Below are 14286 nucleotides of genomic sequence, written 5' to 3'. Positions count from 1 at the left end.
GGCGGGGCTTCTGCAACATTTGCTGTATAAGATGCAGAGATATTTCCACCCACTTCTTTTGGGGGGGGGAGTGCATCTTATACACTGAAAAATACGGTAAATAAGATTGGGTCTTGTTAGCATGTAGATGAGATTACTTAGGGGAAGATGAGGGTCATAGAAAGAGGAGAGTAACTTGGAATAGACTTCCTAGAAGAAAGCAATAGCAAAGCAATTCTGTGCTATTGCCAAGAAAACTATATGTCTACACCAGTGATGAAATTCAAAAAATTTTACTACTGGTTCTGTGGGCGTGGCGTGGCTTGATGGGCATGACAGGGCAAGGATACTGCAAAATATCCATTCTCATCCCATTCCAGGGGAAGGATACTGCAAAGTCCCTATTCCCTCCCCACTCTGCGGCCAGCCAGAGGTGGTATTTGCCGGTTCTCCGAACTACTCAAAGTTTCCGCTACCAGTTCTCCAGAACTTGCTGGATTTCACCCCCGTCTACATCCCTGAGTTCACCAGGAAATCAGCCTAACACAAAGGAAGCAGAGGTTGTCCTAATGCCAAGGTGATTAATTGTACTTAGTCACGCAGGTTCAACAATAAGCTTTAGACACATCAATATCTATACTCACATTGACTTCACCAGTCTCATTTTCCTTCAGAACAAAACTGAGTGCTTTTTCGTTAGGACCAGCAAGTAGTCGGAGACGCAGGGGTTGCTCCTCATCAGAAAGCTTACGGATATATACTGACACAAAGAAAGAAGAAGATGATGAATGATTGAGTCTTCCAGGTAGCACAGACTGAAGTAAAATAGACAAATCAATCTCTTCTGGGAAGAGGTTTTTAATACATCAGTTACAAACTTTCTCACAAGGAAATTCTGCAGCAGGAAAAAATTAAAGATTTGACTTCTTTTCCTCCCAGCTGACTTTCGGCCCTGATATATAATTAACAAGAACAAGAACACTCTTAAACGAACACTAAGTTTCATTAAAATTCTTTGTTCATTTTATCTTGAAGATAAATTTGCCCTGGGTCGTTTATGGTCTGTTTTCTCTCAACCTCATATTTTTTAAACTCGTTCAATATGAACTTAGTTCATAAGATAGTTCTCAACTTACATCAGTTCATTTACTGACTGGTCAAAGTAACAATGGCACTGAAAGTGACTTATGACCATTTTTCACACTTAAGACCCTTGCAACATCCCTGTGGTCACCTGATTAACATTCAGATGCTTGGCAACTGACTCATATTTATGATGGTTACAGTATCCCTGAGTCATGTGATCATCTTTTGTGATTTTCCGACAAACAAAACCAACAGGATCAAGTTATAAAACAGAATGAAAATCGACCAGTTGATACACAACTGGCAGGAAGGAAATCAGGATGGAGAGCCAACCCACAAAAAGAAAGGAAAAAAAGAAACAGGTCTCATAAAAATAAAAATTTCTAAACTAAGCAACAGTAAAGCCAGTTACTTTGAAAAAATACATGACTGAATATATGAAAAGATGGATGAGGCGAAGTAGTGGTTGATATCATCCTGAGGAGAGTGACAGACCTCTGCAATGCTGTAATTTTGGGATGTGAAAAGGGCCTATGAATTGTTGGATTGGAATTATCTATTTTTTGGGGTTTTTTTTTTTATTGATTAACGTATTATATTTATGTTGAGCTATAAGGCAAGAGAGTTATGCTGGGGCATGCAGAAGATCTGGATGTTACCCCATTATGAGAATGGGAATTAATAATCCTGGAGAAAGCCACTATTACAGATATGGATTACAATTATAAAGTCACTCGGGTGGTTGTTTTCTTTTTTTTATATATATGTGAAGATATTCATTACTGATGGGGGCAGATGATAACTGAGGATTTTGAATACTCTGTTGCAACTGGGATGTTATGTTACCCTAGTCCGGATGATGGAGTCAGCAATCCAGTGGAAAGACATCAAAGAAGATATTATATGGATTATAAGTTTAAAGTCATTGATTTTGTTTATATAAGGGAATATTTTTTAGTAGGATGGGCAGAAGAATAAAGATATTAAGAATTGTTGTGCATGGTAATCTTGTAGGAAAGTGGGTGGAGACAGGTTAGTGTATTGATTGTATAGATTAAAAAAAGGGATGCTTAAGAGACATATATATGGGAGTGGAGGAAATGGATAGAGTAGAATAAATGTAAAACTAGAATTCATGGGGAAGGCTGCTTTGAAATGTTATATTAATATACGCAGAAGATTAAATGTTAAAGTAGGATTTATTATATAGTTTTAAAGTGGAAGGTTGTTTTGAAATGTTATATTAATATACAGACATAAGTATGGGGAAGGGGGAAAAAAAGGGCAGACTATCGATAAATTGGGAGTTATAATAATATTACTGTGTTAAATCAGAAGTTATCATACAGTGTTATAATGGAATGTTATTTTGAAGTGTTTGGTAAGAGGGGGAAGTAATAATATTAATAATATCACTAGAAGTAAGGGTCAGTATTTGGAGGGGGAAGTAAGGGGATGGTAAAATATTATATAATCTGTTATGTACTAGGTTTTTATTTTGAAGAAGTCACAGGGGGGATGGGGTGGTGAGGGGGGGTTAGGGGGGGGAAAAGGGGGAAAAATTTGTAATTGAAAACTTTCAATAAAAAAAAAAAAAAGAAGAAGAAGAATAAGCTTAACAGTCTTGGGGAAGTCCCATAAGGAGGCTGCTATGTCTACCTTCATGTGGGGAAGCATTCCAGAAGGTGAGGGCTGTAACACAGAAGGATTCGTTTTGGTTCCATGGGCCCTTGACTTCTTATGCATCCTCTCACTGCATTTGTGTACTGACCAAGCAACTTCCCTGGTCAGTATGGTCCTTAAGATATATCCAATTTACAATGAGTTACATGTTAGTTTTTTTCAAGAAATTCAAAAGGAAAGATCGAATACCTTGGTCATCTTTTTCTGTTCTCTCAAAGAGGGCAAATTTGCGGGGATTGTCAACAACCATGAATTTCTTGAGCAGGGCTTCAATGACTTCACTGGCCCGTGTACGAGAAATTATATGCAGATGCTTGATTGTATCCTTTGGTAAGTAGAATGAAGTTCGGCGTTTTACAGACTGGTTGCGCACAGAACTCTTCCTAGTGTCCTGGATTGAGGGTGCTTTCTTATTGGCAGGTACTGACACAGGACGGATCAGCTTTAGTTGTACCTTAATGAAGCCAGTATAGGACCCATCTTTACTCTGCAGGAGTAGAAGAACAGCTGAGTTGCGCAAAGAAGCCAGCAAAAAATTATCTCGAAGAAAGTCATAGGTGCAACATTTGGGAAGAAAAGATTTGAATGGAATTTTTATTTTGTTTGCTAAAAACAGCTAGGAATTATAACTATGAAATAATTTCAATGTTCATATTTTAAATGACTAAGTTAGTGATTAAGGGAAGACACAGGGCTCTCTTGCCGAGATGTAGAAATATAATTGGGGCCTTGAGTTACAGTTGTTCTGAAACTTACCAAACTCATAAAGAGGTTACTATTTATCTGGCTATTATATTCTTTTATCTTTTGTTCAATGTCAGCTTGGGACAGAATGGGTTTCTCCCAGTCAATCTGTTCATCCTGCAGAAGAATCAATAAATTTAGATTAGTCTAGTTAGTCTATCAGTCTCAGAAAAAATAAAATGCAGAGGAGAAAAATAGCAATAGCACTTAGACTTCACAGTGCTTTACAGCCCACTCTAAGCAGTTTACAGAGTCAGCATATTGCCCTAACAAACCGGGTCATTTAATCGACCTCGGAAGGATAGAAGGCTGAGTCAACCTTGAGTTTGGTGAGATTCGAACTGCAAAATTGCAGGCAGCTGGCAGTCTGCAGAATTACTCTGCAGTACTACATTCTAACCACTGCGCCACCACAGCTCTTGAAAAGAAAGATTTCTTGGTAAGACTTTCTCATCCCGCTTTATTTTAGTAATGTAATGAGAATATTTTACTTGAAATTCACCAAAGAACTCCAAAAACTTCTTTGTCTATACAGTATCAATGGGGAACATCCTTTTCCCCCCACAGGTAAAGTATACATACATACATACACACACTTCAACTTTTCTTCCTGTTTCTTATATAACAGAGGCCTTTCCTCCAAGCGGAAGTTCCAATATCATTTTACAATTGTTTTTGTTATCACCTATGCCCAAGGAAACTTCCTTTACAGAGAAGAAAGCAGGTATACTTTCCCTTACACTGAGTTTATGTATTTGGAGGTAAACCACTGCTTTCAACTACTACAGCAATCTGCGTAAAGTCAAAAATCTTGTTATTACCTTTGGAAGGAGGGAGTATGTCTACCAAGGCAAAGCTGAAATACATAAGAGCCTCTCAATATAGGCATGTATATGTACTTTCTAGTGAGCATGCTATAATGTCCTTTATCGGTACCTTCATTTTAAAAAGTTATAAAGCTGCTTTTAATGCTTAGTTTTATACAATCTTATTTCAGGCTTCCTACAGACAGCTTCCCCTGCCTCATTTAACCAGGATAACCATTACAGATGAAATCTAAAGGGGAATTTAAATGATAAACATATGTCTGAATCTCTAAGAAGCTGTTGTTAATACTGAAATTGTTCTTTGAAACTTTCTGGATTCAAAATATAGTTTAGATACATGCTAATAAAGCCGTTTACAATGGAAATAGCATATGAACTAAGGCTCTGCCCTGTTAAAAACGCTTCTGGCAAAATCTAAGCTTCTCTTGGAAATCTAGACATGTAAACAATCGTTTTGTAGTACCAGTATACATTCCTCTCTGGACAATATAGCTGTTAACTACAATAGTATAAATAGTGAGGGATAGTATAATGAAATATGATATTGAGATCCAAACCCCAACCCCAGTTCCCCCAAACTTCAGGTGAAGTCATTATTCTATGTTTTATTCCACCAATTCTTTTATTCACTCAAGGCATGAGTGAGCTCATTGTGCTGAGCTGTAGTTCTTGAAGCAATCTCACATTTCCCAGCATCAGCTGTAAAAAGCAGAGGACAAAATCCTTTGGTATTATCATTGGGCGTAACAAGAGAAACTGAAATAATCACACACCACACCTTTGTTTGATGTTACACCAAACCCAATTATATGAAAGTTAATTAGTCTCATGATTAGTATGCAGCAAGCTGCCAGCCAGAGTTCTATTACCACAAGAAAGCCAGAAGAAATCGTTAAAATTACTCCTGAAATTTAAAGCATCTTGCTACCACCTGAAATTCCCAGCAGCTACAAACTGGCATTTAGTAAAGATAACCATGAACTAAAGAGGCTTATTTATGCAAAATTTGTTGGGACTATACTATTATAAAATAAATTTATGTTTTAATTACTACCTTACCATTATTTTTTTCTTATTTCTCTAATACCGTGCCATAAAAGGGATGGCAAAAGGCATGCTATAGGAACATTGCCTATAACATTAAGTCTTGTTTTGTGTTATTGCTGTATATAGCAAGACATTGGGAAAACAATGTCTCTGAATACATTTGTATATTATTGTTACAAACAGATGCTGTTTTGTTTTAAAGCAAGATAATTAATCTCTTAAGATTTTTTCACAATATTGTAATAATGGGGCAGGGAGTCATCAAAGGAGAGCAAAGTTCCAATATGGAGGCATACAATATTCATAAAAGTTAATCACTCAATTTGTGAAATAATTATATTTCTTTTAGGAGAGGAGGAGGGCAGTTCCCTCTTTGCCCAAGTACAGATGGCCCTTGTTTAACTAGTCATTCAGCAACCGCTCAAACTTACGAATGCTGAATGAGTGTTAGTTACAATGGTCCTCGTACTCACATCAGTCGCAGAGACCCTGTTGTCACATGGTTACTCGGCACCCAACTCACAATTATGACACTGCATAGTCCCATGACCATTGTGATTGTGAAGTTTCCAAAAGATGCCTCTTTCTGGCATCCTGCAAGCAAAGTCAATGAGACCTGTGGCAGGAGGTTGCAAATGGTCACCATATGAAGTCTTTGCTTAATGACGCATGGTGATTCACTTAACGACAATAACCAGGAGTGTCAGATTTTCTGTGGCTAAGCAGCAGTCATGTGACACTGTGCATTATGACTATGTCATTTAATGAAAGAAATTTCCCAGTCCCAACTTTAAGTGAGGACTTGTAGGCAGAAATGATATATATATATATTCCTGGGCAGAGGAACAATCTGCAGAAGGAACCATCTGAATCAGCCCATCCTGCAAGAACACTTAGACAAAGCACTTAAGGCCTGCATTGGCAGAAAATGACAAAAGCATAAACCAGAAAGTAAGATTTATTTTATGGCAGTCCCTACTTATGGAAGAGCTGCACTCAAGATGATAAAGATCTTCCTTTTTTAGACAAGCCTTGGTCCCTAAATCAGGGGGAGGGATTGATCATGTATTTAATTGTTGGGGATTAAATTGTATTTATTGAGATAATGGGATGTCTCATACATAGCTACAGCTACTGACTACAATCTTGTAATAGCAGGATGGATAAATAAATCTGTGTGTTGCAAGGTGCAACTATCTTGAGAAGCTCTTGGTCAGTCACCACTGAATAACTCTACCTTGTTTTGCTAATAATTGAACAATACATAATTTTATTGTTATAAAAAGATATTACTCAGAAAAACAAGATTCAGTAGACAAGCTTTTAAAAGTCTTTTTAAATTAAGAATTTAATACAGGAATTTCTATTCTATAAATTTAACACTTTAGGTTAACAAGAACATTTCAGGTTCCATGTTCACCTTTCACGCTAGAGAACAGCACAAGTAAAACAACTTTTGCCTACAAGTGTAACAAAACCCTACAGTTTCTCTTTCCAGCTTTTCAGTTATTTGCTTCTGATTGCATCAGCCTTCTTTCCTGCTGGCATTCTCTACTGGAGGATGGGAGTTTGTGGGGAATTCCAGATGAGATCATTAAAAACCAATCGGAAATCTCTAAGGATTACTGAAAATCATTTCCTATGTCACCACAATAGTAAGCACATGAGTCAATGATTTATGTGATTGGCTCCCATTTCCTCAGATAGAATCCTTCAGAGGCAAGACATGCATAGTTTTATGCTTAAAATTGTATTGTATACATATGAAAGAGACAACAGAAAAACTTTTTAACGATTTCTATATAATTAAATCAGTTTGATAAAGAGATTCAAATGCAATATTTGCATGTGGTAATCCTAAATTAAAATCCTTGTAGGTGGCTTTAGGCAAACCAGTTTAGTTTACTGCACAGCTGTTGAGATACAAAATTACGTAAAGTTCCTTGGAGGAAAGGTGGGATACAAAATTTTGGAAATAATGAAAAAACAAGCTGAAGTGTATACAGAGGAGCTGAAGAAGAAGAATTTGTTAGCAAGACATATATCTTAAGGATTTACTAGCAAAACATTGACAATCTTAAAATTATATGCCATTTTTCCAACTGAAACAAGAGTTTTACAATGTACGAGAGCAGCATAAAATAATGTAATCGAGACTCCCGAGAGGTCTATCTTTTAGGATTTCCAGTATTTTTAAAGGATTATCATCAATCTGTTTATTGCCAATTCCCTTATATTTGTAAAGTAAACATAGAAGGTGCCAAAACTATAGACTAACAAGGTTTATTTGAGAGAGGTTCTTTTTCTTAGCCTGATCATTATTAAGAAAATCACCAAAAAATTCACCCATATTAAATGGAATGAAGAACCGTGTTAAAAAACATCTAGATTGGTTATGCCTAAAAAGTATTTTTGGTGTCACAGATTTCAGGATAATATTCTGCCATGCAAAGAGTGAAAACAGAAGCACCACTTTTGCAGAGAAACTATCTTTCTCTGGCACTCTCTCAGGTGGCATCTAAGAACAACCATTTTATCAACATATCTGAACAGTTTCCATCCCGAGGATATGTTTTTGTTTTATGTGAATCCTTAAATTAAAATCATGAAAATATTTTAGAAGGTGAACATGAGGATAGTCTTCATATACTGCCCTGGGATATTTTTTTAGATAAGCAAATTAATTAAAAAAAAAAACCCTCTTTCAAGTCAGGAGTTCCAAAATATGTGTACATGTGAGAAGGATGGAGAATAGTTATTCCACCTAGTGGAACCTAATTATCAGTCAGGTAGGAAAATAAATAGCTTAAATGTCTGTCTTCTGCTGCATTTCCCCCCCTAATCAAACCATCTTTGATTTTAGAAAACAAGACTTAATGTCTTTAAGCAGGGAATGTACTAAAGTGGAGCAATCGCTTGCAGTGTTCTTGAGTATCAGATTTTGCAAGCTTCTGCCATCCTCACCTTTCCTGAAGGGGAAAAGTGCAGGAAAAGCCAACTAGAGCATCAGCTCTTGCAAGTGAGAGGGTATGGGATCTGAAATGTGCTTCAGACTGCACCCAGATGGTAGATTGGAGTGTCCCCATTCATATATAAAAGGTTCACTATATATTTAATCAACTTTGTTTTGGCTCATGTCCTTAATGTGACATTCTTATGCTACTAAAGCCAACCACGTGTTTTCTTGCAATTTTGCTCTTTTTTTTAAGCCTATTAATTAAACCAGTCTTGAAAACAGGGAACGGTTAGCTTTTTAATACATTTAATAAACTCAGTACCCTGCAGTGATTTTCATGAAGTATGAGAAGTCCACTAAAGCCTAAATCACAACTAACTTACAGGAAGCTGAGTATATAAGGGTAAAGAGGATTTCTCAAGTACAGTAATCTGATTTAATGAGCAAAATGTTGCATCCTGTGGAAAAGAGCAAGAGGAAATCCATAAGGGTGGGACAATGAAGTAAATTATGACCTGGATAGGATAGAGAATCCCACCCATCCACAAGAACAGCATGTCAGGGACATGGATATCCTGTTTACATGAGACAGAACTGCCTCTAGGACCCAAGATGGATAACTATAATTTTTTATGAAAATACTCATTGACCATGTTAATATGGCATGAATTAACTGCTCCTACTTATAGTACTTAAGTAAATTTTGTATAGCATATACAACCCTTATATCTAGCTTGTTCAAATACAGTAATCAGTGGCAAATCATGCTCCGTGATTACACTAGCATTAACATTCAAATCTTTGAATATAATTCTGAATTTTTTATTGATCAGGAACTTTTACTAATCACCATCCAAGAATCTGAATGTTTTGTGATACAGTAGAAACAAAATGCTATTATTTTAAAGACAAAACATTTACATTTTTACAGGTATTATTTTAAAAGCATTATTATTTACTGTGTTACATCTAAACTACTTTTGTATCTCAATGTAAGTGATATTCATGCCACTGATTGAGAACTACAAACTATAGTACCATTTCTAGTTCAAGAGAACTTGCCAGTTGTATTGTTCCAATTTTAGTATATTTGCTGCCAAAGCGAATACAATTATTATTCTTGAAATAAATACTGAAATATATTTATCACTATTCACTAGGGAGATGGCTCTCTCTGTGTGTGTGTATTCCACAAACATTATTCAGAACATTCTTCATCCTTTTCTATGTATATAATCTGATATAATATGAGCTCGAGACTCATGATTTAATTAGGGCATCCGTTGGAACCGACACTCAGCTTCCATCACATCAATAGCCCACTTCAAACACTGTCTCTTGTTCCATAAATTTCTCTTTCTTTTTGAGGATAGAAATAATTCTCCTGACCTATTCACTCTTCCTTCATATATTTATTTTATACAGGTAGTTCTCATGTTATAATGGCAATTGGGACCAGGATTGCCATCACTAAGTGATGAAATTGTAAAGTATAATATCAAGTGGCTGCATTACTTAGCACTGACAGTCCTAGCATTTCTGGTCACTCATATCTGTATTAAATCTATATTGATTCAACACCATATATTCTTGACCCGTGTGTGTGTGTGTGTGTGTGTGTGTGTGTGTGTGTGTGTGCGCGTGTATGCTAGACACCCCATTGATACCTCAGTTCATTTACTCTAATGTTTTTCCAGACATATATAATTCTCACTTCCATGTAACAAACCACTTACCACTGTATATGCAACTATGGCTTTCAGTCAAATACACTTCCAACAGCACCTTATAATAAAAAACCCACCCATTCTCCAATGTAATTGCTTCTCTTTCCAACTGGGAACTTGTTTACACTCTGCATTAAATATCTGGGTCATTTCTGATAATTTTCAGAGTTAAGCAAAATGGTTCCTTTTTTATAATCCAGGGTGAATTTTTACCATTTCTTCTCCCCATTCATTTCTGTTACCAGAAATCAACATTGGAGCTATTTGTAAAATATCCATTGGACTATATTTAGGACATATCAAATGAAATAATATAGTAGGCCAAGGCCTTCATTTATAATATTAGGAAACTCCTTTCTCATATGAGATAGAAGTGACAATCAGAATATGACATTAAGCAGACATTCACAAAGCAAGTTAGGATCAACTTCAGCCAGTTTTGCAGTACTTCCATATCACACATGAAAAGAGACATATTTTTAAATCTTCCTAAAATATACTAAGGCAGACTTGGCATATATCATCAATAATAGTTAACAAAGGGAGCAATTGGGACTAAGAACAATTTTGACTATTGGTTTTATTGCTTATGGGTTTTAATGTGTATATGAGATTTTCTTCTTGATTGTAAATTACCCAGAGTTTCATTTCAAATGAATTTCACTGGATTTGGGATGCTTGGAAGCATGTTATTAACATATCTACTATTTACTTACAATTATTTGTATGCTGCCTCTTCTTATTTATTTATTTATTGGTTCGATTTATATGCTGTCCTTCTCCGGAGACTCAGGGCAGCTTACAATGCGTTAAACAATAGCCTTCATACTTTTGTATATACCTGCTTAGTAGGGCTTTCGCGCCCCCCCCCAAGCAGTGTTCTTTTTTATACAAAGTCAGCTTATTGCCCCCACAATCCGGGTCCTCATTTTACCTACCTCGGAAGGATGGAAGGCTGAGTCAACCTTGAGCCTGGTGTGATTTGAACTCGCAGTAATTGCAGGCAGCTGGCAGCTAAGTGCTACTTAACAGCACTTTAGTGCGCTGCTCCACCAAGGCTCCTTGAACCTCTAGGCTCTTGAACCTCTAGGCAGCCTACAATAAATACTACAAAAAATAATAAAAGAGCCATACAATATTCAGAAAAATAGTAGACAATAAAACAATTATAACAGAAGTATTCATAAAAACTGCAAGCAAACTTGCTGCCAAAGGACAAGCCCTTTCCCTCCTCCAAAAAGAACTGTCTTTACCATTTTATGGAAAAATATCCTTGGGGGCAAGCTATTCAAGAGAGAGACTTCTACAGAGAATGCTATTCTCTGTATCCCAACACCATTCATCTCTTTCAGGATGGGTAAACAGAATTCATTATTTGATCTTAACAACCATACCCTTAAAAATAGGGATAGGGGCATGAATAAAAATCCCATTCATTCTTGTTCTTTGTCAGCCTACAGTTTTCAGACTCATTAGGGAAACTCTTTGTCAGCCTACAGTTTTTAGGCTTATTACACAGACTTCTCATTTATTACCTCTATCCAGTACAGGTCAAACAAGATAGACATGTTCTTTCTGGAAAGGAACAAGTCATGCTAGTGGAGATTTACAAAATTAAACCTCATATGGCACATTAGATCATGTGAGAACATCACACTGATTACAGATGCTTTATTGGTGGATTCAGAGTTGGTAATTCTACTTCTCAAGCCTGACTTGCTACTAGACCTGAACACTAATAGGTATTATATACTGTGTTACCAACTTCCTCTTTGTTAATTCAGGCAGGCTGTATTGCAACTCTGCTCTATCATATTTCCTTAATTATGATTGTCTTTTATCTTTCAATTAAATGTCTTTCGAATGTGCCTATTACCCATGATTTATGGTCTTGTAACAGATAATTTTGCTGCCTATTATTGATTGCCAATGCAATGAGATCTGCTGAAAGCTAAGCCAGAATTAAATGACTTTTTGCCTCCAGAAATAAGGAGCATTATCTTCCCTTATATGGAAGGCTCCAGTTACTATAATGGAAACAGCTCAGACTTGGTTCACATATTTTAAACCACAAGCCTGATTGAGCTAATGTATCACACATTAAGACATGAAGATGACCTTATCATGGGTTATTACAAATTAAAGATAAGCCATCTTTTTTTAACACTCCTTCAATTCAGATAATTGTAACATAACTGCTTTTGCTGGCTGTTTAGGTAAACTAGATACTATATTTTGTTTTGTGGCACAACAGCATAGCAAAGGAAAATTATTTGAAAGCTATTATTCTACAATATTTTCCTACCAAGTCCAAAAAAACCATTCTCTATTGTGTTGTCTCCCTTAGCCCCAGTTAATGTCCCTAAAGAAAGTGCAGCAAGAATATGTACTGCTTTATAATTATGTGAACATATGGTATCCTATAAAGACATTCCCTAAAACTTCTAAATTAAATAAACCACTACATTATATTTTCAAAGTATTCCCTACAATCTTAAGGACAAAACGAAACAGAACTATGCAAACAGCAACTATAGATTACAAATGGCAGTGTCAATAGCTTTCAAACCATTTTAATATCTGAATACAGAGATTAATCTCTGAAAGCCTACAGAACCTGTGAACTGCTTTCCAATAAGCTAGAAATACTCTAAAGGAATAATTTTTTTAATCTTCATTTGATGGCATCACATTATCAAAAGTACCTTCATTCCAGTCCTCCATCAACCAACAACCCATTAACAGAAAACATTTTACAAATGATCATTACACCACTACATTATAGCATCATGCTATAATTATAATTACATTTAGCCCTTACATAAGTACAGTACTGATTTATTATTGAAGCATAGTTCCTTATCTTCATGACTTTTAGTTTCCTTTTTCCTACTATTGATATCATATGAAAGATCAGAATAACTGTATTAGCATATAGAAAAGCAAAAACATGCAGACCAAACTAAGATACAGAATAAGATTCCCTAAATTTACTGCTGCGCATGTAACTTACAGGATAGGAAACAAATATATGTTTCCATTCAAAGAATAGAAAAAGGTAAGTTCATCCAACTAGCAGATACTAGGCGAAAGCAAATAAACACATACAGGCACTCCATGGCTATTACATATGCATATTATAGCATGGTTAAACAAATAACTGATTGAGTGTAATGCAGATATTCAAGCCATAAAATAAAATACCTTTAAAGAAACATGGTTGGATTCAGCTACTGGTTTTAGAGAGCAACTGTTGTCTAATATTGTGTTGTATGGATATACTGTGTATACACATACAATGACAATAAAGTTATATTATATTATATTTATTATTATATTATATTATATGCTATTATATTGTGCTGTTATAATTATATTATATTATATTATATGCTATTATATTGTGCTGTACAGCACAAAAGTCATTTTGTGGATAAATTAGATTAGGTGGATGGGGGGGGAATCAGGATCGGCAAAGTCCTTTTAACTGAATATGCCACATTACAGGCAAAGAATATAAATAAGCCAGTAAGAAATGTAATACTCTAGAAATTATCCACCCTACAAGCTAAAACAAGATCCAGGTGTTGCTCGATTCTCTTCACCGCAAACTACAGACTGTAACGGATAGCTAGAGCAACACACACTGTAAACCACCAGCTTTCCCGGAGATTCCCGGCTGGGAGAAAAGCCACATTTGGAAATAGAGAGAGGGGGGGGGAGGATGGCAGCGTGCGAGTCTTTCACCTTTTCCTTGTGGGGTTTGCGGATAAACGAGGTGCGGGCCGTGAAGTACTGCTCCAGCTCGGAGTCCGAGTCTTCCTGGCTGCAGTAGCCGCTGCTCGTCGTGCTGCTCCAAGTCATCTCGAAGGACGGAGTGGCCGCCTCCTCACTTTCCCTCATGCCCTATAATTAATCTACTTCGCCGGTGGAGGAAGAGCGGCAACTGGGCACGGCTGGACAGGGAGCTTCTTTTCGCACCGCCGCTGCTCCTCAAGAGGCTCCTATTCGACCCCACTGACTCGCCGCCTCCCTTTGTCCCCTGCCGGAGCTACGATCAACTCACAAAATTCCGCCACGCCACGAACAATTAAAACTCCCGAGAACTCGAGCCCCGGGAAAATTGATTCTCCTCTTCCTCTCGGCACTGGGGGATTAAAAGGAGCCCCTTTGAATCGACCCCGCCAAGGCTTGAGTGAGTCTCTGCGGCTTCCCCCTTTCGACCCCGGCTGGCTCA

General features: G+C 36.7%; 1 protein-coding gene across 2 annotated transcripts in view; it reads right to left on the bottom strand.

The window, feature by feature from the left end:
* RASSF1 (Ras association domain family member 1) overlaps positions 1 to 14286 on the bottom strand; it is a 32797-nt gene that overhangs the window by 2388 nt on the left and 16123 nt on the right. Inside the window, exons 1-4 of one of the 2 annotated variants that reach the window (XM_070933728.1) lie at positions 13797 to 14281; positions 3505 to 3609; positions 2938 to 3235; positions 624 to 739 (exon numbers count right to left, since the gene is read on the bottom strand). In XM_070933728.1, coding sequence (XP_070789829.1) covers positions 624 to 739; positions 2938 to 3235; positions 3505 to 3609; positions 13797 to 13952 — 675 coding nt within the window. In that variant the 5' untranslated portion in view covers positions 13953 to 14281. Of the gene's footprint in view, positions 1 to 623; positions 740 to 2937; positions 3236 to 3504; positions 3610 to 13796; positions 14282 to 14286 lie in introns of those variants that run through there. The other variant, XM_070933729.1, reaches the window with a different exon arrangement.

Source organism: Pituophis catenifer, unplaced genomic scaffold (assembly GCF_029215685.1).
Source record: "Pituophis catenifer annectens isolate HBS135680 unplaced genomic scaffold, rPitCat1.0.hap2 SCAF_2, whole genome shotgun sequence".
Classification (NCBI taxonomy): domain Eukaryota; kingdom Metazoa; phylum Chordata; class Lepidosauria; order Squamata; family Colubridae; genus Pituophis; species Pituophis catenifer.
The sequence above is the reverse complement of the archived record's forward strand: the minus strand, read 5'-3'. Positions and strand labels throughout refer to the sequence as shown.